Source organism: Psittacula echo, assembly GCF_963264785.1.
Source record: "Psittacula echo genome assembly, chromosome: 7".
Lineage (NCBI taxonomy): Eukaryota > Metazoa > Chordata > Aves > Psittaciformes > Psittacidae > Psittacula > Psittacula echo.
In genome coordinates this window covers 39,918,348-39,944,720 of record NC_137740.1, presented here as the reverse complement: position 1 = coordinate 39,944,720, position 26,373 = coordinate 39,918,348, and the positions used below count along the sequence as shown (strand labels likewise).

Sequence of the window (26,373 nt, the reverse complement as noted above, 5' to 3'; positions counted from 1 at the left end):
AGACTGGCCCATTGCCTACAGCTTTTCCTTTGGATCACTTATGCTTCCTCACAACTTCTGCTGATTCTGCTCTGAACTTCCTGCTCTCATGTGATTCATGCTGTAGCCTACAATAGCTCCTTAAAGACAGTCTTTAAAAGGAATGTATACAGTGCCCAGTATAGTGGGTGCATGTTTTCTTTTCTCTGTCTTCAGTTTCTGTGAATTACTGTGACAATGAAAATTGATACCTGTAGGGCCATTATTTTCTCATATTGACTTTCAGCTCAGGTGCAGGCTGGAGCTATGTCACAGCCTGGATCTGAGCTGAGAGGCAGTACGAGAAGTTAATTTTTTGAGGTTTTTTTGTCCCCCTGCTGTCATTGCCACTTGGGCTTTCTTTTATTGTATGGGTTCTGCCCTGAAATGCAGCTGGTCCCTAAGACTCCGGTCATTTCTCATTAAGAGATACCACCAGATCCCATTGAGAAGCTGCATCCAGTGCAAGAGCTCTATTTACTTACCTGTGGTGAACAGTTGAACTGTGTGTTTGAAACAATATTTTTAATAAAAGCATAACTAACACAACTGATAGCATAGTATCAACTCTTTACATTTCCCCTCCACTAGTGAGCTTAATCTGCTCTAATCCTTAAACAGGCACAAGGATAAAAAGGTTAATAATCTTTTATGATTCCTTACAGGTAATGGTCACAAATAATAGAAAAACATTCCTTTACAGGAAGAAAACAACCTTAATCAAATGCTTTTTCTTAGATCCTTAGCAACTGGAGGGAAGAACGGTACCAGGATGATGTTAAAGCTAGGCAAATGATGCATGAAGCCCTACAACTTCGTCTTAATTTGGTAAGAAAAACTTTTGTGGTTATCCTGATGTTATGAAAAGATGTAACAGCTACTCTGGAGCAGGTGGTAAGGAGTGGGAAGTACCATGTCAGGGTGTTGCATAGGCCAGAGCTTCCTGAGAGCTTGCAGCTGAGTCCTGCAGCTCCCAGCCTGGGCATCAGGCGCCTCTACTGGGATGGGGATGTGCTGAAGCCACACAAGGACATCAGCCTACTGTGCAGGCTCAGGATCAGGACCAGTGAGGGCAGCCAGGGTCAGATGCAGCCCTGGCATGGCTAGGCAGGGCCATGGGGAAGGGCTCAGGCTCCTGGCTTGGTGCTCCTGGGCTGGGGTGGGATTAGCCCCAGGTGGGGCTGGCCAGGGACAGCAAGGGCTGTTAGTACCCCTCTGCCCTGACACAAAGATGTCTCTGCTCCATTCGTGGTTGTCTCTGTTCTTTCTGTCTCTCTTGTTTCATCTAATGCCTCCTGACCATAATGTTTGGACATTAATCATATAAAATGAATGGGAATGGCACCCTATACCTTATTTGTGCCTTTATTTTTGTGGTGCTTTCATCCTTTCAGTGTCCCTGGAACCTTGGAAATGTATCATCTTTTTGTGGATGTTCCAGGCTGTTGCCCACTGATGTTTTATCCCTATGTAACAAGCAAGGATTTTACGGAACTGGGCAGTCAATATAGTTGAGACTTTCAGAGCTCCCAGGGAATGTAACTTTTGGCTATTTAACTTCCATGTGCAATTTCAGTTGCTGCTACTTGGATACACATATTAACTTCGAAAGTTTCCATTGAGTTCTCTAGAGTCCCATGTCTCTTGAAACCTGTGTACCAGAGGTCAGGGCCACCACAGCTTGTTTAGCACAGTGCAATAGGATTGCGGAGGCCAAATAAGGGAGCACCAAGGTAGGACTAACACTGCAGTGTTGTTCTCTTTGTGTCTCTTTGTAAGCTGCTTAGATGCAGCTGTGCAGCTAGAGGGGTAACTTTGCACTGCTCCTGGTTCAGGTCAAGGGGACTTCAGCCAGCTGTAACAAGCTTTGGGATCACTGTGACTGCACTTAAAGTAAAGAGCAAAATGGCTCCTTCTCAAAGCCAAGACATGTTTTACAGTATCACGCTACACTGGTAGCAATAGTGAAAAATTGTTCATAGGGTGAAATACATCTTTTAGCAGTTTTCATTTTCAATCAATGCTATATTGTTCTTCAGATCTGTTTTCTCTTTGCACTGGACATTATTGTCTAATTTTTGGGTGTGAGAAAGTGATAACTAGAAGGTTTTAATTTGACACTATTTCAGTTCTGAGAATTTTTTCACTAACTTAAATTTGTTGCATCAAACATGAAAGTGAAGATACAAAGCTGAAAGAGAAGTGTAATAATATTCTGCTTTTCTATAGCTCCTTGGGATAAGCTTTTTGCTGGGAGCATGGAGTGGGTAGGAAACATTATTTAAAGTCTGCACTTCAAGATGGCATTCAGCAAACAAGAACTTGTAGGACTGGAAGGAAGTTTTATTCATAAGTAATCCATTTGATAAGGAAAGCTTGCCTCTATGAGATACATGCAGAGCCTAGCTATGTGCTGTGTTATTTTGCAGGTAGGTGGCATGTTTGACACTGTGCAGAGGAGTACCCAGTGGACCACGGACTGGGCACTTCTGCTCCTCCAGATAATCACTTCAGGAACTGTTGATTTGCAGACCAACAAGTACGTCTGCACTATTTAAACAAGCTAATTCATGTGCTTAGTGCTTTTAAGATTAGATGGCATGTATGTTATTGTTATGTTTTTCTTACTATTACCCTACTACTGCCTGAGTGCAATTTTTGTGTTGGTCTTGTTTGGGGAGGTACCTCTGTTTTGGAAAGCACTGGAGCCACTATTTATACTCTTCCTTAACAAGCACACACCTGAGTGGTTCCCTGAGTTGGAGCCTGTCATTCCCAATGACTGTCTGTTAGCAGTTTGTGCTGTTTGTAGCTCTGAGCAGGGGTTTATGATAAGATTTGTATGTCTGTGTTGACAGTTCACCTGCATGTATATGCTGGGGCTTATGCATGCAAGCTGAGGTGTGTGTCTGTGCAGAAAGCCCTGAAAAACCCAGCTTCTCTGAAGGGCTGCACTTGTGGCCTTTGCTGTATCTGTCCCTGAATCTCTTGGCAATCAGTAGTTCTCAGGGTAATACTTGTCTTTACTCCTAGTGAACTGTTCACAACCGTGCTCGATATGCTGGGTGTCCTCATCAACGGGACACTTGCCTCAGACTTGTCAAACGCTTCACAAGGAGGGCCTGAGGAAAACAAAAGGGCTTACATGAATTTAGTGAAAAAATTAAAAGTAAGTGTTATGTCTTGTCGTTTTCAGCATTTCTTTCAAATTGCCTTGTGCCTATGTTTTAGTCCTGTTCCTTCTAGTGTGTGGGAAGGCCTCTTGGAAAAAGAGGAGAGATTGAAACAGCCCTAAGTGATAACATGGGAAAAAAGAAGAAAATAAGAATACAGGAATGTGGGGGTGGGAAGACAGATTTTCAGTGTTTTCTTCATATTAAATTAAAATTGGGGACCCTGCAAGATGCTTAGTCACTTTTATTCATGTTTGAGGCACTAAATTTGTGTTACACATTTTCTATGTTCTGTATAAACAAGAGATGAAAAGATAACTTAAATTCTAAAAAACCCCAAAACTCAGCAAAAAAACCCCTAACAAACCCTTGCAAAGCCACTTGTTTAAATTTATCAGAAGTACAAGGAAACGACTCATCCAGAAACTGGACACTTTCTAATAGTGAAAGCAGTGTAATGTGTCTCTCTCCCCTGCTCCTTGTTTGATTGATGGATGTATTTATTCTCTAGAAAGAGCTGGGAGACAAGCGGTCGGAAAGCATTGACAAGGTTCGCCAGCTGCTCCCTTTGCCGAAGCAGACATGTGATATTATCACTTGTGAGCCAATGGGATCCTTGATAGACACCAAGGGGAACAAAATTGCAGGATTTGACTCCATTGATAAGAAACAGGCAAGAGTAAATGTTTGCTTTCATCTCAGGTTTTCCATGCTTTTTGAAGCGTAGGAAATTAAAGCAAACAGGTACAACTTGGACAGTACGTGTGTCTATATGCAGTAACATGAAAGCATTGCACTTCTGCTTTAATTCAGCTTCTGGTGCACTCTCAGTCATTACTAAACCTTCAGCCACAGCAATGCAGTCTCTTAAAAAAACAGGTAGGCATTCCATGAGATTGGTGCCAAAAGAGGAAAACCTGGCCTGTTTGAATAGTACCTTTAAAAAAAGTTGCAAATGACAGACTGTTTTTAGAATCAAATACATTTCTGTTCCAGATATTCTTGCACAGTTTTTGTTTCCATGATCCATGTGAAAATCCTTAGAGAGAGTGAAACCAGGAGTGGGTTTAGAGGCATGTGGAGAGTCAAACAAAACAGCCAAAGGGGTTTGAGCAGCCTCGTGTGACTGGGACCATGCACCAGCATCCACCTCTGCAGCAGAACTGGAAGCATCCCATCCCGCTCTCTCTGACAACTCACTGCAGAGTTTTGGAGCTTTAGATAGATGATGTGCATCTTTATTGGAAACAGTTTTATGCCAGTTGTACAAATTCAAGACTTTGGATAACCTTTTACTTTCTCATTTGTTTAAACTTCAGTCATTACATTTGCTGCATGCCCACCCTCGTTATATCTGCAGAGTACACGGTCAATTTGCAACTGCTAATGGGATGAGTGTTTACATACGCTTGCTCAGTTCTGCGATACAGGGTCTTCACTGATAATGCCAACTCCACAAAAGTTTCCAAACAGGAAATGACATTTGACTTGGAGTTGAAAAGCAGCAGCTCTTAAAAAGAGTATTTGTTTTTCAACCACAATCCTACATTTGAGAGCTCATTTGACCTGGGAACCTTTTGACTTGCTTGGAGGAAGATGGAGGGTGATTGATCCTACTTACAAAAGACAGAGGGGGAAAAAGAAAAGTGTATTAATTGTTTTGGATTATTTGGAATACAAAGGGATGCGTAACTTTTAAAGTGAATTTATTTACAAGAGAAGAATAGAGCTTAGGGTAGAGGGTTTTATTCTGCAGACTGGGTAGGCATTTTTTTGTGATGTAGTGCTTAGGCTTTCCTCCCTTGACTATGTAAACTTTTAGTCAGGATATTCTCAGAGTAGTAATTTTTGATAGAGATTTGACTTCTCATTCAAAATATGATAATGGAATTTGAGATTTTTAGCATAGCTATAAGCAAATGGTACTATAGTGGCAGGCTTGGATAGAGGTTAAAATCCCACATGTATGTGTTTGGTACATTTTTTGGAGGAAAAAAATCCTTACTGGATTTTTCTGATTCAAATGATACAGAAAGCATCTGCTCCTAGTGTTCAGCTTTCTTAAAATATGAACTTCACTTTTATTCTGAAACAGGGTCTTCAGGTTTCAACAAAACAAAAGGTGTCCCCTTGGGATTTATTTGAAGGTCACAAAAATCCTGCTCCTCTCTCCTGGGCATGGTTTGGTACAGTTCGTGTCGACAGGAAGGTGATCAAATATGAGGAGCAGCAGCATCTCCTCCTGTACCACATGCACAACAAACCCAAGCCACGGAGTTACTACCTCGAGCCCTTACCCCTTCCTCCAGAGGAGGAGGAGGAAGAGCCCACCACACCTGTGTCTCAGGAACCAGAAAGAAAGTCAGGAGAGTTCTCTGATCAGGGAAAACATGCCATGGATGACGAGAAGAAGGCAAAGAGCAGGAAGCGAAAGTCAAAGTCAAGCTCAAGGGCTGATGTAAGTTGTTGGTGCCCCATACGAAGCTTGAAATATCTCACTGAAGCATCTGATGTTGCATGGTGCTGTCCTAGCTGCCTTCAAAAATTGCTTCACACCGAGAGGAGAGAGTCCTAATAAAGGGAACGAATGAAATGGTCAAGAGGAGGGCGGATTTCTATCAAATACAGCTTAGGGTAGAAGTGTAATATGCTTAGGACATTATGTGCTGTGTAAAATAGGCTAGACTGGATCTTACTAAATATTATTCAGGTTCTGTTTATGCTTTCATTTGGTGTAAAGTACAGCTGTTACTGTTCGTATCCGTTTCTAAAATTCCTCCTGTTCAAATTACATTGAGAGCAAACATGTTGGTTTAAACCCTGGTCCCATTCAAATGTAACCCGATTTGAAAGAGATTCTTTCACATACATAAGCTGGTTTACTCTGCAGTTTGTTCTGGTTTCTGAGATGCTTTCCCTCTTAGTTTTTATTGGGTTTTGAGGTGTGGGTTCCTAAGCTGAAGAATCATTAGAGCAAAGGTTTGAAAAACATCCCTGGCACCACCCAAATAATAACGTGTGTTTCCAGAAGCAGCATTCTGTGCAATTACATCCTCTTCACACTGCTGCCAGCATATTTGTACACACTGTAGATGTGATAGTGTTCTGTCAGCATCCAGCTGGTTTGTCTACACGTTGCATTTTCAGTAGCTATAATTTTAAGATCATTTTCTGGCCTTTTTGATGTTTCAGTTAAATTCTTCTTGTAATTTCTATGCTGATACAGTAAGCAGTCCTTGTGCTATACCTAATTATAGCCTAGAGAAAATACTTGCTACTAAGGTAAAAATGGATGGTGTGTGCATGAAGTTGTGCATGTTAATTACCTGTGGGCAGCCTGAGACTTAATCTGGTTTTTACATCATTGTAAATGACAAAGGGAACTGTCTCTGTCCTTTAATAATTTAGTAGGAAAATTGGCATTATTTATGAGTTAGTAAGGTATGAATGTCAGTAACATTCACTTTTGCTGTATATTTTAAGGAATATCCCCAGAACAACTTATACAGAGTGCCTCCCACCTACTCCCCAGTCTCCTCTCAAGTGATGCATCCTCCGCAGCCTGCCTTGTGGGGTTACAGTATCATAGGCCAGACACAGCACCCGGGCTTCTTTGTGCAGAACCAGCCCCTCCCACCAGGTATGGGTAAACTTTGTATTGACAAACGTGTGGCTTGGTGTATGTGGCAAAAGTTGACTTCTTACAATCCCATTTTGTCTGTGACTTTCCCTGAAGTAGGCTGTGTCTGCTGAGGCCATTTATTTCATTCCTTAGTTAGCCCTTTTATTTTTTTAGGGCTTTCTGTTATCAGTTGTAGGTCTGTCTCTATTAAGCTATTAAGCTTTTTTGATAGATAAGCAAAAATGACCTGCTGTGGTGATAGTATAAGAAAACTGATAGAAGTTCAGTAAGGAGTCAAATAAGAGAGGGAAGATTAAAAAGAAAGAATGACCTTTGGGGGTTATTTCTTCTTTGATTCATGTCAGGAGCTATGCGGACTAATTTGGCATCTACTGTATGGAATAAAGAAGTCCAGGGGCTCACTTTTTTTTCAACATTTGTGCTTGTGATATGTGCTTAATTTTTTTGTAGGATTGTTTTGTTTCTTCCAGTTAATATGCATACAGATTAATATAGGTATTTTACTTTCTCTAGGGGGCAGCAGTTTATGATGTTTTGAGAGATCCTACTGTGTCCTTGTCCAATAGTATACAGGAGAATTTTAGAAGTTTGGTTCCAATTATAAATGTTAACTATTTTTTCTGAAGCTCCCTGTACAACTAGATCTGTATTTTAAGTGTGTAAAAGTCTTCAGAATATACCAGACTGTGTCTAAAAAGTTTAAGGAGATGATGATATTGAAAACAAACACATAAAATCACCTTTGTAAGTCTGACATAGATATATGATTTTTATCAAATAGCATAGAGTGCATAAATTACTGCCATCTCATAATAAAATTGGCATGACATAATAAACTGCTCATACTGTGCTTTTGATCTGACATGCAACTTCTGTTCATCAGTAGTAAGCACATGTTTTATGTGACATAGAACATGCAACAGCCTTTTCACTTTTCTCTCTCATTTACAAGTGACAGTCTTCAAAGTTATTTTGCGTGTTTCATTTTTCAGGCCAGTAATCTGGTTTAATCCAGTTCACTGTCTGCCTTTACAGAAATAAGTTTATCATCTTTATTGTAGAGCTAACCAAATAGGAGCTGATGAATTAGCAGTGATCTGTACCAACAACACTCTCACGGAAGGCAGAGAACGCATTTATGTTTTGGGTGGTTTTAGGTGGTTCCAGGCTGGATCCCACAGGCTCCTTTGTTCCAACTAATACGAAGCAAGCCCTGTCGAACATGCTGCAGCGGCGCTCTGGCACCATGATGCAGCCCCCCTCTATCCATGCAATCACGCCTCAGCAGCAGTTGCTCCAGATGAAACTCCTGCAGCAAGAGCAGCAGCAGCAGCGGCTCCTCAGGCAGCAAGCACAGTCACGGTCTCTCCAACAGGTTTGTCCAAACACCTAACTCTGAAGAACACCACAGTGTTTCTGCCTTCCATCGGGGCTGCTTGCTCTGCATAGGCTTATAGAGCAGGGAGCCAGCGGTATTGACAATTGCAGTAATTCCCCAAATATTGCTTAACCAGGGCCATCTGCTTTGAAACTTCATCTGCCCTTTGGTCTCTTAGTCCATTCTATTTTTCCTGTGTTTCGTAACATCAGGTTTTCTTCTGCTACTTGATGGTATTCTTGTTCCCTGTTGTGTTGCAGAGGCCTTCCTAGTGGAATTGCATGGTGCTGTGTAGAACCAAGCTACGCATAAGCAGCAGGGGCCCAGCAATGGTCCTCACAATTAAAAACCCAGGAAGTCCATCAGGAGCTGTTTCCATACACGTGTGCACGCAGACACTCTTGTGTTCTCTAGAAATAGCTGGTATTTCTTCCAACAGTTTTGCAGAGTACAGCTGCTGTGTGCCAAGCCACGCGCAGCTGTTGTGCAACACCCTTCAGAGCCTGAGTGAGTTTTCAGAGCATTGCTGCAGATAGGCTGCTTTAGAACAGATGGTGTAAGAACAGAAAATTGGTTTTGGATCCCAGATAAACAGCAATGTGTGTACAGTAGTTGATGGTAAAACCAGTAACTTTTCTTCTTTATTTTAAAGTCCTTCTGCACCCATTCTTATCCTCACTGAAGTATATATTATATTGCTTTTATACTATCTTGTCTTCAGACTCTGTGATGTGCCCACTTTGCTCAAAATAGCACAAATTTTCAGCAAGTCTCCTCATAATTTCTCCCACACTGTCTCTATTTTGTTCCAGCTCTTCCCTTATCCTTCTCACCCCTCTTTCAGTCTCCCTGCAAAGCCCTCTGTGGTGCTTAAATTGCTGATGGGCTATAATAGTTTTATAGGGGACTGTTCATAATTGTGAAACCAGGATTTTTCTGTTTCAAAGAGCCCTTCCCCCTCCAAGCTCCAGATGCGTGTTTTATCATATCAGTGTATAGTGGATATTTGATCGCTCATTAGTGTCCTGTGGGCACTATGAGGTACTCAGGATTAGATACCTTACATGTTAGAGTACTGGGCTTTGTGGTGAGCCATCACTTCTTATTTAATAGCAACCCTGTGGTATTTTTTACATTAGGCAATATCTCACTATTTTACTGTTAGGTCCAACTAGCTTTCAATTACTATGATAGAATACAGGCTTCAGTGACAGCCTTGAGTAAACAAATGATGATCACTACCTATAGCTAGGGAATCGAAAAGTAATAACTGAAGATCTAAAATAACACATCATTTTCACACTTAAGAAGTGCTGTTGTTTAACATTATCATGTTTAGAGGAAAAAGGATGTTGCATTTCCCTTTTGGTTTAAAACGGGAATAGTATCTGAGGTGTTAAGAACAACAGTTAACTTCTGCTCTGAAGCATGGCATAGACAGGTTGTCAGTAGGGAGAATAAACTTACCATGAAGACATGCATCCATGCCTAAATAAGATTAATAAAGTGTCTATGATGAATTTTTTCATAAAATTTGGATCAAACTGTTAGAATGTAACAGTAAAAAATTAAAAGTTGCACTAAAATTCAGCAGTATAGGTTCAGGTGCCTGTTTCACCTAAGGTGCGACATGTGCTGGATGTTCATCAGTCAGTGTTTCTGTATCAACTGTGTTTTTATTTCAGCCATAAATCAGCTACAAGTTAAACAGGTGTAAATGAAGGCAAAACAGAGCTATCCAAACCCAAACTTTGTTTCCCAGTTACTTGCACATAGTGGCATAGTTGTCTGTTGTGGTCTGCTGGAGACAGGTGGGCACATCGTTTTCTCTCTGCTTCTAATATTTTGCCTTATTGGAGGTTTGGGAAGATTCATTCAGCCTGATATGTGAAAACTATCACTGTAGTGAAATGAATGAACATTTCACCAGGCTGGCCTGTTTGCTTTCTTTGTTGTCGAAGCCTGTGCTGGCAATGCTGACACCAGAGAACCCCTCCGAGGTCCCAATGGCCCAGGGTTCTGCATGCTCCCTGGACTGCGGGCTGCCCCAGGGGGATGCATGCATGGTGCTCTAGGTCAGAAACACATCCCTGGAGAGCTTGCAGTAGTTCTTCCTGTGGTCCTGGATTTAGAGTAGGAAAAGCTATAGCAGTGAAGAGCCTGGAGGTTGTAGCTGAAAATTTAGGAACAAAATGATTTGTAAGCATTGCTACTGTGTGCTGTATGTTGTTAGGTGGAGCTTAAATAAGGAAGGTATTTATTTTTCTGCCCCTGCAGAATGAAATTACCTACTCAGCTTGAAGTCACTAGCAGGGGTCTGGACAGTTCTGCAAAAGCAGTGCAGAAGGGTTCTGCTCGTCAGTGCTGTGCTGCACTTGCTGTGCTCTTGAAAACAAATAGCTGTTGTGCCAGATCTTTAAGAACTATGACTTGTTAAAAAAAATGCTGAGTATTACGTATACAGCTATTAATAGACGCCTGTGGATGAGGAGTCCTTCTACAGTTAGAGTTTCTGTTCATAAATTTCATATAAGTATTGAGCGTAAAAACCACCTGAAAGAACCTTGTTAGCATTCGTAAATGCCATTCCTAAACAGCATTTTGAGTACATACAGGTGAACTCTGTAAAGGTGCTGTACTGCTCCACTAACAGACAAAGCCTAATTGTACATATTCTTTGTATTGTTTGCTATTTTCTCGCCTGTCCTTTTCTTTAGGATGTCTGTAGCACTGCTGTATCCCTTCAGGATGGCTTTGACAACATAATGGTAACTGCCTTGAGACTATGAACTTCTTATTTTTTTTTTGCACAGACATGCGTGTATTTCAACACAAAGGCTGCACACTTTGCTTTTGGTATGAATTATGCGCTTCGGCATTCCTTTCACCTAGGTAATGCGGTGCCTGCATGTGGAAGGCTGTGAATAATACACTTGCACACACAGAATATTTTTTTCTTATAAATATTTCCAGTAACTGCATCATTGATATTTTTTTTCCTCTTCTGTTGTGTTTCTCACTGTGAAAGATTGGAAATAGCTGCAAGATCTGTCTGATGCCATGTTCATCTAAGCATGGCTGGTGTGATCATCTTGCCCTCATCTCCAAAACAAGTAATGGTTAACACCTGTTAAATTATTAGATTTCATAGAATTCAGTAATTTCTGGGGAAAACCAATGATGCCATGAAGTTTCATCCCTAATACCTGTGTTGGAAAGCTTTCTAGATACTAATTAGAAAACCTGTTTCAGAGTTAGTTTGCAGGACTTTCATCCTTTTTTAGGGAAACCACAATGCTGTTAAAAGCACTAATTGGAAAGACAAAGCAAAGTGTTTTTAAAAAGGCTTTGCTGCTTACCCCGTTGTCCGTATTTTGTATGTATGCAATTATTCCTGTTATTACTGGTAGCATCTCAGAACAGGTTATAGCTCACCATATTTGCAGTTAATTAGGCACACCTAGATATGCAGCAAATACACAGTGAGGTCTCTCAAATCCATCATCATCATATCTAAATAAGTGTTAGTGTTCCGCTACCTACTTCCGAAGTCAGATGTGGTCAGATTTTGGTAAAAATCAGTGCCATGCCTGCTTCTATCACCTTTGCCAGTCCCGGCACCATGTAGAAAACAAAATTCCTTCCAGATACACGATAGTCACATACCTCAACAAGAAAAAGAAGTAAGTTTTGCTTCAATTTAGGATGCGAGTGGAACAAAGAGAACAGTGGTTATTACTGTAACATTGCATCGGCATTGAATAAAACATGTTTGGGTTTTTTCTCCTTTTCTGTTTGGTTTTTTTTTTCTGTTTAGTTTTTGTGTGACATGTGTGCACAGTTCTGGCTTGCAGCAATTGGCCTGCATGTGTAGTTAACTCATTATTAAATTATGCCTGGAGGGAGAAGTCCCTTGAATTTAGCAATATCTGCTGCTGCTGCTGCTCAGGAATGCAGAGCTCCCACAACACAGGAGCATGCTCAGTGGCCATTTGTGACCATGGAATAAATTGATCTGTCCTCTACCCAATGAGCGGTTTTCTGCTTACATTTCACATGTGGTGGTGTATGTGTGCGCTTGTCTGGCCTTGGCAGTGGTGCCTTCAGTCTGGGTGTGCTGCTCTTGAGCTTCACATCCCGCTGGCTCTGCTGCTCTACCTGTGCTTTACATAGTGGGGAAGAGATGGGTGGTAACACTCGCCCTTGGCTTCCTCCCCATTGTGTGTCATGAGGATCGTGCAGCTGCTTCTTCAGTATTTTCTTATAGAATTAAGGCCTGATCTGATTTCCATTGATGTAACTTCCCTGACTTTGGAGGGGCACTGTTTCCACTGTGTGGGCATAAGCAGACAAATTTTGCTCCTGGGCACACCAGGTTACCTGTTGCTGAGAGAACCAAAGGACAGTGCATAGAGCAGCACTTTGCAGACCAGCTTCCGCAGAGCCCACAGGGTGATTTGTATTTCTCTGGGGAGAAGTTTAAGGCACACATTATTCTAGAAATCAGTCATGGTTTTACCAGATTTCATTTTTGGGTGACTTCAAGTTACATCTTTATCTATGCTGTGTTTGGCACCTCATGAAGAAGTTTCATCTTTGAGTTGCTCAAAGAAGTTATTGTTCTTTTTTTTTTTTTTTTTTGCTTGCTTATTTTTCTTCTTTTGCCTCTGTTTAAAAAAAGAAAAATCTGATGTACTTGAGTACTTTCCCCTGTGCTTGCTGTCATCTGTTTTATGTGCATCCCATCTGCAAGATGTACATTCTGCTCAGTGTTTCAGTTTTTCACCCATCAGGTTGCTGTTTTCAGAGTTTCCCATCTGATTTTGCAGATATTTTTCCAGATAAACTTAGTTTTGTCTGAACTTTTTTCAGAACTGATGGATGTTACTCTGTTCACATGTCCTGTACTCCCTAATTTGTTTTTTAGAATTTTCTATGAGATTTGGCTTGTTTTTAAAACAAGTCTGTCATGTGGCTTATGCTTCCTTAGTATAGCTTGTAGTATCAGAGTGTTCTGCTCTCTTGTCTGCACCTTAGGGACCCCTGTAGTAGTGGTCCCAGAGCCTAGCTAGGTCAGTCTTCTTTTTGTTTTTAAAAGAAAGGTAGGTATGAAGAATGAGTGTGTGACAACCCTGTGGCACCCTATGGCAGCTTTGCCCCTGGTTTTGCATCTTGACCTCTTTTGTCTGCTCTCTAACAAAGCACCGGGTAGTTAATCCAGCCCTGGTCACAGCAGGTCATATCTCTTGGGTCTGGATTTCTGTAAGGATATCCTGATTAAAATAGTAGAGGCTTTGTTAGAGGACTTGGATTTTCTGGCTGTTTCTGTGGTGAACTGGGAAGGTACCAGCAGGAAGGGGCATTGCTGCTTCCAGCTCATGTCTGCCACTGAGCCTTTTTGAGTAAAATGGATTTCGAAATCATGAGGTGCAGCTGTGCAGCATCACAATCTCACAGAAAATACACGAACTTGCTTGTATCCTTGCCAATTTCTCATTCACTAGTTTTTTACAATCTTGGTCCTGAAATTAAGTCTATAATTTTTTTTTTCTCTTTTCTGGTGCTTCAAAACACACAAATGCTGTTAAAGGTGAAACCTTCAAATGATTTCCATTAGGTACACATAAATATTTTGGCAGTCTGAAATGAACAAATGAGCCTGTATGTTGCTTACAAGTGTGTTTTCATGCTGTACTGGTTGGGAGCTGGAGATGCTTGCATTGCCCATTGATTGTACTGGTATGATCAAATATGCTAATCAGCATTTTGCTTGCTTCATCTGAGGGAAGGCTAGTAATCAGGTAGCCTAAGAAATATACCAGCTGTGCTATAATAGAGATTAGTATTTGCTCTGAGCTCCCTGTATGATTTAATATCCTGTCTTCAAAAGAATATCTTTTTCCTAATCACAGAATCACAGAATCCTGAGGGTTGGAAGGGAACTCAAAAGATCATCTAGTCCAACCCCCCTGCAAGAGCAGGGTAATCCTTTCCAAAGCCCCATTTTAAAGAGTGCCTATTCAGTAAACAGCTGTTTCTTCACTGCTGCAGTGTTACAGTAGTGTCAGACATCAAGCAAAAGTCAATTCTTCCATCTCCCTATGAGTAAATACAGTTCAGCAGTTTGGTAGTGAGCAGTGGTGCTGTCGTGAAGGAAATAGTCAAGCTTCTCCATGACTCTTTAGGACACAACTTGGTGGGGTTTGCACCGAGAGCTGGACTTGTCTGGGGTGTGGAGGCTGTATCTGATGCATGATGTGTCTTTCAGGGTCAGCCAATGGACCAAGCTGCTATTTTTTCTCCGCAAGTTCAACCCCCGTCTCAGTTTTCACAGTACCCAGGGTTACAGCACACACAGGTACTGCATTGCTCCCGTGGCATGTCTGCATAAAAGCACTTTTAAACTGAGCTCCTTTACCTCCCAGCATGCTCTTCTGTGACTGGGATGTGCCTCTTGCATGTGGTCTAGAGTAATGATGAGGCCTACTGCTAGGAGGCCTCCTGCCAGGATGCTTGTGATCTCTGTCAATATTTTTAATGTAATCACTTGCCAGTTTTTCCTAATGTTGTTGCTGGTAAAGGCAAGCGTATTTCAGCGTTAAGCCTTACAAATGGCAAGTTTTTTGTGAGATAGAGATACCAGTAATTCTTTATTATGTCACAGTCATAGAATCATAGAATGGTTTGGGGTGGAAAGAACCTTAAGATCATCTAATTCCAACCTCCCTACCATGGGCAGGGACACCTAACCCTAGACCATGTCACCCAAGGCTCTGTCCTACCTGGCCTTGAACACTGCCAGGGATGGAGTGTTTGCCACTTTTTTGAGCAACCTGCCTCACCACCCTTACAGTAAAGAATTTCTTCCTTATATCCAATCTAAACTTCCCCTATTTAAGTTTGAACCCATTACCCCTTGTCCTGTCACTACAGTCCCTGATGAACAGTCCATCCCCAGCATCCTTGTAGGCCCCCTTCAGATACTGGAAGGCTGCTATGAGGTCTCCACGCAGCCTTCTCTTCTCCAGGCTGAACAGCCCCAACTTTCTCAGCCTATCTTCATAGGGGAGGTGCTCCAGTCCCCTGATCATCCTTGGGGCCCTCCTCTGGACTTGTTCCAACAGTTCCATGTCCTTTTTATGTTGAGGACACCAGAACTGCACACAATACTCCAAGTGAGTTCTCACGAGAGCAGAGTAGAGGGACAGGATCACCTCCTTTGACCTGCTGGTCACGCTCCTTTTGATGCAGCCCAGGATACAGTTGGCTTTCTGGGCTGCGAGAGCACACTGAAGCCGGCTCATGTTCGGTTTCTCATCAACCAACACCCCAAGTCCTTCTCTGCAGGGCTGCTCTGAATCTCTTCTCTGCCCAACCTGTAGCTGCGCCTGGGATTGCTTCGACCCAGCTGTAGGACTTTGCAGTTCGCACTGTTGAACTGCATGAGGTTGGCATCGGCCCACTTCTCAAGCGTGTCCAGGTCCCTCTGGATGGCATTCCTTCCCTCCAGTGTATCAACCGAACCACACAGCTTGGTGTCATTGGCAAACTTGCTGAGGGTGCACTCAATCCCACTGTCCATGTCACTGACAAAGATGTTGAACAAGACCGGTCCCAACACAGATCCCTGAGGGACACCACTTGTTACTGGTCTCCAACTGGACATTGAGCCATTGACCACAGCTCTTTGCGTGCAGCCATCCAGCCAGTTCTTTATCCACCGAGTGGTCCACCCATCAAATTGATGTCTCTCCAATTTAGAGACAAGGATGTCGTGTGGGACAGTGTCAAACGCTTTGCACAAGTCCAGGTAGTTGATGTCAACTGCTCTGCCCCTGTCTGTCAGTTTTGTAGCCCCATCATAGAAGGCCACCAAATTGGTCAGGCAGGATTTACCCTTGCTGAAGCCATGCTGGCTGTCTCCAACCACCTTGTTGTTTTTCATGTGTGCTCCCATGGTTTCCAGGAGCATCTGTTCCATGATCATGCCTGGCACAGAGGTGAGGCCAACTGGTCTGTAGTTTTCCTGGATCTTCCATTTTCCCCTTCTTGAAAATGAGGGTTATGTTTCACTTTTTCCAGTTGTTGGGAACTTCACCTGACTGCCATGATTTTTCAAATATGATGGACAGTGGCTTCGCAACTTCATTTGCCAGCTCCTTCAGGACCCATGGATGGATTTCATCAGGTCCCATGGACTTGTGCACATTCAGGTTCTTAAGATGATCTTAAACCTGATCCCCTCCTACAGTGGGTCTAAGGTCTTCATTCTTCTAGTCCCTGTATTTGCTTTCCAAGACTTGAGCGGTGTGGTCAGAGCACTTGCCAGGGAAGACTGAGGCAAAGAAGCCATTGAGAACCTCAGCCTTCTCCAAATCCAGGGTAGCCAGTTCTCTTTTTTCTCTCCAGAGAGGCCCCACATTATTCCTAGTCTGTCTTTTGTTAGCAACATACCTGCAGAAGCCCTTCCTGTTATCTCTGACATCCCTGGCCAGGCTAATTTCTAACTGAGCCTTAGCTTTCTTGATCTGGTCCCTAGCTTCCCAGGCAACGTCCCTGTATTCTTCCCAGGCTGCCTGTCCTTGCTTCCACCTTCTATAAGCTTCCTTTTTCCTTCTGAGCTTTCTCAGCAGCATCTTATCCATCCGTGAAGGCCTCCTTTTTCTTCTTGTCAGGATACAATGCTCCTGGGCTTGGAGCTGGTGATCCTTGCATATCAACCAACAGTCTTGGGCACTCCTGCCCTCTAGGGATTTATCCCATGGAACCTTACTGAGCAGGCTCCTGAAGAGGCCAGAGTCTGCTCTCTTGAAGTCCAGGGCAGTGAACTTGCTGCACGCCCTTCTCACTGCTCTGAGGATCTTGAACCCCACCATCTCATGATCACTACAACCAGGCTGCCCTGGAGCATCACATTCCCCACCAGCTCCTCCCTGTTGGTGAGCACGAGGTCAAGCATGGCACCTCTCCTTGTTGGCTCCTCTATTACTTGCAAGAGGAGGTTGTCTTCCACACCATCGAGGAACCTCCTGGATTGCTTGTGCCGGGCTGTACAATACCTCCAATAGATATTGGGGTGGTTGAAGTCCCCCATGAGGACAAGGGCCTGCAAGCATGAAGCTGCTCCTATCTGTCTTACAGGGCTTCATTCACACAGTCCTCCTAATCAGGAGTCCTGTACTAAACACCCTCAGTAATGCCCCCTGTCGCAGTTCTCCCTTTGACCCTGAACCCCAAACTCTCTGTTGCCTCATCACCTCTCCCCAATAGAGGTCCATACTCTCCAGCCTATCGACATAAATTGCTACATCCCCTCCTCACCTGCCTGTCTTTCCTAAAGAGCCTATAACCTTCCATTCCAACACTCCAGTCATAGGAGCCATCCCACCATGTTTCTGTGATGCCAATGATATCATATCTCTGTAGACATGCACACATCTCCAATTTCTTTTGTTTATTCCCCATACTACATGCATTTATATGCAGGCATATGGTACATCTGGTATAGAGGTCATTTGGGGATGGGAAATGGAGAGAGAGGTGGGGCTGTGGAGCAGAACCCCACTCCAGGTCAGTGCCGCTCAGGAAAGGGTAGCACGGTGTGGGTTCCATCCTGTGATGTGTGACCACATTGTAACTGCCTGAACCCACAAACAGAAGTGGGGTACAGCCAGAGTGAGGGACCCACAGGTCAGTTTGTGGGTGCAGCAGTGCATCTCACTGACTTGCCTCCGGTTGTCGAGGCTTTGGTTCTTTGAGAAGGGCCAGGGTGGTCTCCTTCTTTAGTAGTTTGGCTAATTTAAATAGGGGCCCAGCAAAGTCACTCTCCTGTCTGTCTCCCTGCAGAGCATGCCTCATGGATACACCATGTACAGCACTCAGATGCCTTTGCAGCAGCAGCAGCCTGGTGGTGTAGTGCTCTCCCCCAGCTACAACCCCCGAACATACTCAGCAGCGCATTCCAGCCCCACTCTGATGGAGAGGCTGCGGCAGATGCAGCAGCAGCCCAGCGGATATATCCAACAGCAGGCATCTGCCTATGTCCAGCCTTTGGGAGGCTCGCAGCGGTGAGCTTCTGCAGTTCTCCCAGCTGGTAACACTGCAGGATTTTAATGGCAACTTTGTTTAGAGATCTAAAACTTTATTTAAAATAAAGTTTATTAACCCAAATGAAGTTAACACTGGGTCTGATTAGCAAGAAATAGGCCTTTCTCTCCAATTTCCCCTTGTTTTTTACCTCATTTAATTTTAAGTTGGTCTTGGCACGTGTTGTAGCCCAGTTGTCCGGTGTGTTTGTAGAACATAAAAATTCATCTAAAGTTAGCTGTTGGATCCTATTTCACTACACACACAAATATGGTATCCATATTATGCTAACGTGTGTGGTATTACACCATAAATATTCCAGGTTTACCACAGGGTCTGTAGTCAGGAAAATGCAAGACCAACTCGGTAGTTTAACTAGCAATAGACAAATAAATTTTGTTTAAGCCTGAACAGACTAAATTGACTTTGGTTTGGAAGTAGCTGAGTTGCAGTGCCTATGAGAAACAAGAAAAATTCACTGGTAAAGAAATCTAATGAAAGAGAAGACAAATGAAGCAGGAAAGAAATCTGTAAAGGGAGAGTTACAGAGTAAGCAGTATGGAAAACTGGAGTTTCCAATTACAATCTTGAATCAAGTTTGGTTGTTGTTTTTTTTTCTAATAGTCTAGCATTGTTGGACTGACACTACAGGTCTGAACCAGAAATTTCTATTTTGAATAGACATGTTCAATAGAGTGACTCCCAAAAACCACAGGCTCAAATTAAAGAGAGCGTGTGGTGTGTGAGTGTGTGAACAGTCAAAATTTGCAAGGTCTGCCTCAGTAGGCACTGTCCAGCTGTAGGTGAAGTAGCAGCTGTGCAGTGCAGCCCTCTCCCCATGTGTGGGTCACAGGTTCACTGAACAGCACAGCAGTGTGTAGACATTGATCATCAGAAGGTGGTTTGGCCTGTCTCCCTTCTCCTGTGCTGTTCATCCTGCAGTACCCCTGGTGTTACCAAGTACAAATACTCTTCTTTTTCTGCTTCACCTCTAATTTGATCCCAAAACTAAAGTCTCCTTTAGATGCTAAGTTCAAGTGTGCTTGGATGATTTGCTCATCAATTGCTTGTTGTAAGCAGAATATGAGCATCATGTATGTAGCTATGCATGAGAGCTATACTCTCTCAATCCTTGTTATTTAATGAAATCAGTGTTTCTGGAATTGTGAGTGTTACTGTATATTCTGCAATAATCCTTAACTTCTTTTAAGTTCTTGCAAGCCTGGATATCTTAAGAGTATGTTCAATTTGAGGCATTTGTACCTCTTCAAAAAAGTTTGGCCTTGACGTGTTTGAAAACCTTGTATGAAAACCTGCAGAAAGCTTTGGTTGAAAGCCTTGCATGAAAACCTACAGATGCCTTGCGTTAGGAATACAGCTGCTAACCTGAATTGCCTTCTCTTTTCTGAGTTTTAAACAGGCAAGATAAACTGCAAGCTAGCTAACGTGTTCTCTCCATGTATGTCTTTCTGCTTTGTCAATGTTAATTACTCCCAAAAGATCCAAAGAAAGTATTTTTTGCTTGGTGTGTTTTTTCAGTATTTTAGAAAGTAAAAAGACCACCTTGTGATGACTGATTTTAAATTCATGGTAATGTAACTATGAGATATTTTGGTCTGGAGAACATTTTAATGCTTATGTGGAATTCTTGCTTGAAATGTAGAAAGTCATCACTCTTCCAAGTAAAGCAAGAACTGAGTGCTTGGATCTGTTCTTGTTTAGAGGAACATATTAGTATGTAAATCAGTTACTGGGCAATAGCAGGGTACAGTTTTTGTTATGGAATATTGTTCAAAGCATTCAGATTTAGAAATACATTCTTCCTGTAAAATGTAGTGTCTTTTAAATCCATGGGAGTCTAATGTTGCAGTTTATAGTTGAGTACTCCTAGACTAACTTGTGTTTAGTCTGTAAATGAAGCATAATACGTTGTATTTTTCCTCAATCAGATTGAGCCATCAGCCTTTGCAGCCAAATTCACTGGTTGGAGGGGGACTGGACAGTGCAATGACCACAAGTCCTCATCCAACCCTGAACTCAGTACAGCTGCCTCCGGAGCCAGTGAGACAGAGACAGCAACAGATGCGACAGCAGAGACTCTTTCAGGTGAGGAATTTGACTGCACTGGTGGCAAGGGGTATTTCAGTGCAGGAGGGGAGTGTAAATGTGACTGTATCAGGTGACGGTTTTACACACTTGCACATGCCTTTAAGTCTAAAAGCAGCAAAGCCTGGTGCCATAAATCATAGAATCATAGAACTTTTACTTGAGTACAATAATATATTGTTTACATTTGGAATTTCCAAAAGAGAGTTCTGGACAGATGTAAAATTCAGTACTTTAATTTTTCAAGATCGTAGAATGCCTTTGGAGAGGGTAGATTTGAGAATGGCTTAGCTGAATGTGCTGAGACAAAAGCAGTGGCTGTGCTATCTGGCCTTATAATGTATACTGATTAAACCAAAGTGTTTGCTTCCTGGCCTATTTCCTATATTCTGATTTGCTGATATATTTTTAATTCAGAGGCAAATATCAGTTTATTGCCTAAATACATAGGGCTTGGCACAGGGGAAGTATATTACATTTAAAATCCTTCCTGTAGCCCTTTGATTAGGTTCATGTTTTCATTTGAATGCAATAGCTGTCTGTGCCAGTTCTTGCCCAATGATAATGTACTTTATATAAGTATTTTTATGTTGTAGTAAACTAAATAGGGTTTGAGTTTTTTGTTGGGTTTTTTTTTTCTGTTAACAAAGCTCCTTGTCAGCCTTGGTGTGGCTGATAACGAAAGTGGGGAGCTGTGAGGCTAATCTCCTAAATGGGGCCTTCAGTAACCAATGCTGTAAGTGAGCCCAGATCCTGTGCTGGAAATCAGTCATGAAAAGCCACACTGCCTGGCTCATACTTGTTCTCTGAGGCAGTGTGTGTGCTGGGTCATTCTTGATTCAATCATAGCATTATAGATTAGCACGGGTTGGAAGGGACCTTAAAAAATTTCTTCCTCACATCCAGTATGAATCTCCCCTCTTTTACTTTAAAACCATCACCTCTCATCGTATTTCAACAGGCCCTGCTAAAAAGTCTCTCCCCATCTTTCTTATTTTTATGATTTTTCAATGCCTGTTGTCTCTCAGTTGCAGCAGCAGCCAGGGCAGCAGCAGGCACTTGGTCTCCAGCCCGTGCAGCCACAGCAGCCTTTGGTAAGCAGAGGCGACTGACAGATATTTTGGTGGATGCGAGGGTAGTGGCAGAGTGGGGTTTGTTACTTACAGCAGCATGGCAGCCTGGGAGATGAGGTTTGTGCAAGCTTCCCTGCACTGCTGCCTGCATGCCAGTGCTGCTGCCATGGTGCCTGCAGTGCCATTCCTCCACTGCTGTGAAGGCAGGATGGGTGGGTGCCCAGTGCGGGTGGCGACAGGCCCATTTTGCCATGTCTTGAGCTGGCCGCAAGCTGCAGCTGTGATAACAGTGTATTAGCTGGGGCTCAATAGCCTCTAGTGAGTCTGGGGAGCTCCTGGCTGGCTCTTGACTATGGGTTGGAGCAGACTGCATCTGTCCACAGAAAACCATGCAAGTGCATCCATCTTGCCAAAACATGGCACGAAGTGGGTTGCACATGTGCTGAGGTATTGCACTGCTGAGGTCAGATGAGGAGGCAGGTGCTACTTTGAGTGCAGGCCTTGGCAAGGAGGGCTTGTGCACTGCCCTGCTCACCCCCAGCGGCTCTGCCACAGCATGGTTGAGTTTGCTGTCCAAAGACACTTCTTCTAGAACTGGAGCACACGCTGCCTCCTGCACTGCCATGCTTCATTCACCTCTTCGGTCAAAACTGATACCAAAGTTGGGACGACGAAGACATGTTGTTTTGGTTGAAAGAAGATTTAGGTATGTGTAGGAAAAGTTCAAATGTTTCATTCAACGTATCTTTTTTGAAGTTACATGTAGCAGTATTGACTTAAAACTAGCCAGTACTAGTGGTTAATATCCCAGACGATACAGATAACTATCCATTGCAGTTCTTCTGAGAGTTACCTGGGATATAGTAAAAAAAAAAAAGGGTACTGGTGTATTTCTAATTCTGTGTGTCTCTTTTGTCATCAGTAAAATAAGACTGTCCAGACTAACTGCCTTAAATCTATTTGTGTGAACTCAGAGGGGGAAAACAATGAGAGACTTTAAAGTCATCCTCAGTCTTACTCCTAGTGCAGCATACATAAAGGACTGTTTTGAAAATCTGATACAGAACCAAGTGCTGTTAAGCCCCCCTGGAAAGTCAGGAATCTCTTTTTCTGGGGGTCTAATGATACCTTTCAGTAGTCCCAAAGCAGCAGGCCGAGACAGCAGGGATGATTTCTTCCTTTTATGCTTGCTGTGCTATGTGGTTTTATAAGTTATCTTAATTAATATATCAGCATAATAATGAATAGCCCTTGCTAACTTAAAAAACTTAAACTTGGTAAGAAATACCTGTAGTTGCTTCTGATGCATATAAACTGATGGATTTTTCTGTAGTTGTGATACTTTGAAGTGAAAGCAGGGCAACGTCTACGTGTGGGAGTAGTTTCTGCTGTAACACTAGGAAAAGCATTCACTTGGAAATGCAGGGTGCTGATGGTCGTATTTCTCCACGTTGCTATATTAGGAGGAGCATCCACGCTCCCTCTGGCGTCGAGTGTGGACACTGGCAGCTCCACCGCTGCCAGCCTCCAGTGTGGCCTTAGCTCATGTCACGGGAGACCATTAGTGACTTTGGGCCTCTGATTTTTCGGTTGTACTGCTAACAGTCTGGGGGAAAATGGAGTTTGTTGTTTGAAGATCCTTTTAAATTTAATCATTAGGCATAAAACAGAGCTGCATGAAGACAGCTGCACAAACAAAATTACTTTTGAGACACTCCTTTACACTGAACTGGACCCTTTTATAGTTTAATGAGTGATATTACCAATCACTGTCGATACCAAATGATTATTATGGACACGTCCACTGAATTTACAGTGTCATTATGCTTGTTTCCTCTATTTGGGCAGTTTTCCCAGACAAATCTAAGGTAGGTGAAGATAACTAGAAAAAGTTTGCTGTAGAAAAATGGAGAATACAGTTATGCTAAAATTATTAGTTTCTGAGTTTAAAAGCATTAATCAACAGGATGTGATAGAGAAACTTGGAGGCGCCTTGTAAGTGTAAGAAACCCTGAGGTGGTTAATGCTTTTGACTAACCTCAGCATTTACTAAGGACTGTTAGCCACAAGATTACACAATGTATTCTGAGTAAAGGATTTGGTTTTAGAAAGGGAAAAGATGCTGGAATCTCATAAAACACTGAAACTCCCTTCAGTAAGCAAAAGGTTTCACTGAAACACAGCATGGGCATTTTCTGCGGTGTGTATGATGTTATTAGAGTATTGAATAACTCCAGTTTTATTCAACACATCAGGTTTTCACACTAGTCAGGTAATTGTGTATCCTTGTGCAGAAGCATAAAATGCTACTTCATTAGAAGCATTTTTACCAAATCTAATGAGAAGGAAAATTCTGGGATGTGGAAGACAGATCTAGAGAGCTGAGAGGCCCTGGGGATTGGCAAGACAGTGTGTGGTGGAGGCTTGGTCTGGTCTGTGCTTGTCAGTACAACAGTGCCTGCAGTGGTCACGATTTCCCTCCCAGGAGCAGGTAAGCACTGAGGAGCTATGCCCTCAGTGCTCTGCCCTCTGGAGTCTGAGGTACCAGATGCACAGATACTCTTCTTTCACATGGGTGACGTATTTTCCCAGGGAAGAAGTGCTGGTTGTGTACACAGACCTCTGCCCCCAGAGGTGTCCATTCCTATGGCACACACAGATGATCTGTGTCATGTCGGTCTGTCATACCTCAGTAGTGTGGTGTGCAGTATATTCAGTGCTCTGATATACAGGTTGATGATCAATAGAAGCTGTTAATGGAGAATGAGTTTTTTCCTGAATGACAGCCAGAAGCATGGAAAGCTTACCCTTCCTCACATCTGAAATGCCACTGCCCTGGGGAGAATGTTTTTCTAGAAGCCTCTTTTTGACTATTATGTTTCAACTACACGTAAGTGTTTAAAAATGCTAAAAAGACTGTTAATTTTGATTTGCAGTTTTGATTTGACTTGCCTTTGCACAATGCAGACAGTAAAGCTGCCTAGAGTGACTGGCATCTTCAGAGGTGGAAGAGACAGAGACTGACTCTGTCCCCTGTACCTAGCTGGACACATGTGACACCTGTAACACAACTGGAAATGCGTGAGATCTCACACATCTCACTGTCTCAGGGAATAAAGAGAACAAATGCTCTGGAAGCTCCAAGTGTGTTCCATGTGTCCTTGCTGTGCTGTTAGAAGCCAGTCAGGGGCCACTGTGGAGAAGCATCTGCTGTCTGCTGCCCCATGTTCAGGGAGGGCTGTGTCAGCAGCCGATGGGTCGCACAAGCGGAATTCCTCTGCAGTTACCTGACACACACCTTAACACCATGTCTATTTATTTCTTCTTTCGTGTTTCTTTTGCAGTTTCCAAGGCAAGGCTTACAGCAGACACAGCAGCAACAACAGACAGCTGCGCTGGTCAGGCAGCTGCAGAAGCAGCTCTCCAGTACGTGAGATGCACACTTATATAGATGTATTTAGATACATAGGTATATTTGAATGTGGAATGATCTTTCTGGAGATGTTCTGCTTATTTAAATGCTGCCATATATATGTGTAAGAAATTTAGCTGCTGACAGCTGGTTACCCATCCCAGCAATGATGCAATACCAAAATTCTGGTGCTAATGCATCCCACAGGTTGGTCTCCAGAGGAACTCCGGTCACCTGCAGGACAGGTGCTGGTGGCCTCGTCACGATTTGCCGCATGTTTTCTCCTCTTACTTCTACAGTCCTACCACATGCAAAGTCCCCAGGGAACTGAGCACCTCTGGTGTGTGTTAGGTGTGTAAGGGAGTGCAGTGACTGTTAAGTCAGCTACTGCTGCATGAAACACCCGTGTTTTCTGTACTGCTGTGGAACGCAGCTGTGAGGCAATATCACTTCCCTTTGCTTTATCCACCAGGTAACCAGCCACAGCCAGGAGTGAGCCAGTACGGGCACCCATCACACTTCTGAGCTGGAGATGGGAGGGAGACGTAAGGCTATGTTTGCACTGAAGAACAGAACATTCAAAAGTCAATGCACTAGTTATTGCTAGAAAGGAGACTTTCGTTTTCTTCTCTTATTATTTCAATAATTATTTTTTGTGCTGCAGTTGATGTGAATATGTAACAAGGTGGGTTTGGGGGTAGGGGATTTTTTTTTGCATTTAACTAGATTTAAATGTATGAATTTGTGGGCCTATTTGAAGAATGTTATTGCAAATTTTATGAATTTGGTGCTTTTTAGGTCCTATTACTTTTAAGGTGGACAAAGAATGCTGGACTTGTTTGTGGGAAACACTTCTTTTTATATATTCTTTGGTTTGGGTTTTTTGTTGCTTTTTTGGTTTTGTTCCCCCGTTTTGTTTTCTTTTTCTTTTTTTTTTAAAAAAAAGAACTGCACTGGACCAAACTACTGAACTGAAAGGCACTTCCAATTTTGGCATAGAAGTTCATTTGTTCATTAGAATGTTCACCTCTTTCTTTGTTGGTAGAACAAGCATCAATTTAAATTGTGTTTATTTGACTGCAATTTTCATATGCACTTTATAAAGTTCTTTGTTTAGAGTACCAATTTTCTCTTGCTCTTATTGTGGTAAGAAGGTGCTGAAGTGGGTTTTATTGCTTGTATTAGAACTTCTTAAAGTTTATATTAAAAGTCACAGTGTAATGTTAATAAACCTACTGGAAGTAGCAGCGTTTCCTATTTGGTCTTTTTAACACAAAGCTCACTGGTGATCAGTGCTAAAGGAGAGCGCAGCACTGCAACGAGGACTCAACAGTCAGAGAGGGTTTTGCTCAACTCCTGCAAGGAAATCTCCGAGTTCTGGCAGAGCCTCAGAAAACAAATCCCAGTGTCTCACCCTATGCCTTCAGTACCAAACCTCGTACCAGCTTTGGCAGAGACAGGGTGGAAAAGGCACCAAAGTAATT

General features: G+C 42.7%; 1 protein-coding gene across 1 annotated transcript in view; it reads left to right on the top strand.

Annotated features, from left to right (window-relative positions):
- The window catches only part of MED12L (mediator complex subunit 12L), a gene marked incomplete at its 3' end in the record, with an annotated part of 159,930 nt that extends 134,516 nt beyond the window's left edge, over positions 1 to 25,414 (top strand). The window contains exons 32-44 of the mRNA XM_080622527.1: positions 757 to 846; positions 2,448 to 2,557; positions 3,052 to 3,187; positions 3,703 to 3,864; positions 5,287 to 5,649; positions 6,675 to 6,831; positions 7,992 to 8,209; positions 14,481 to 14,570; positions 18,059 to 18,279; positions 20,248 to 20,404; positions 21,433 to 21,498; positions 24,822 to 24,903; positions 25,362 to 25,414. Of these exons, the coding sequence (XP_080478653.1) occupies positions 757 to 846; positions 2,448 to 2,557; positions 3,052 to 3,187; positions 3,703 to 3,864; positions 5,287 to 5,649; positions 6,675 to 6,831; positions 7,992 to 8,209; positions 14,481 to 14,570; positions 18,059 to 18,279; positions 20,248 to 20,404; positions 21,433 to 21,498; positions 24,822 to 24,903; positions 25,362 to 25,414 (1,905 nt within the window). The remainder of the gene's footprint in view (positions 1 to 756; positions 847 to 2,447; positions 2,558 to 3,051; positions 3,188 to 3,702; positions 3,865 to 5,286; positions 5,650 to 6,674; positions 6,832 to 7,991; positions 8,210 to 14,480; positions 14,571 to 18,058; positions 18,280 to 20,247; positions 20,405 to 21,432; positions 21,499 to 24,821; positions 24,904 to 25,361) is intronic.
- Positions 25,415 to 26,373: the final 959 nt, after the last annotated feature.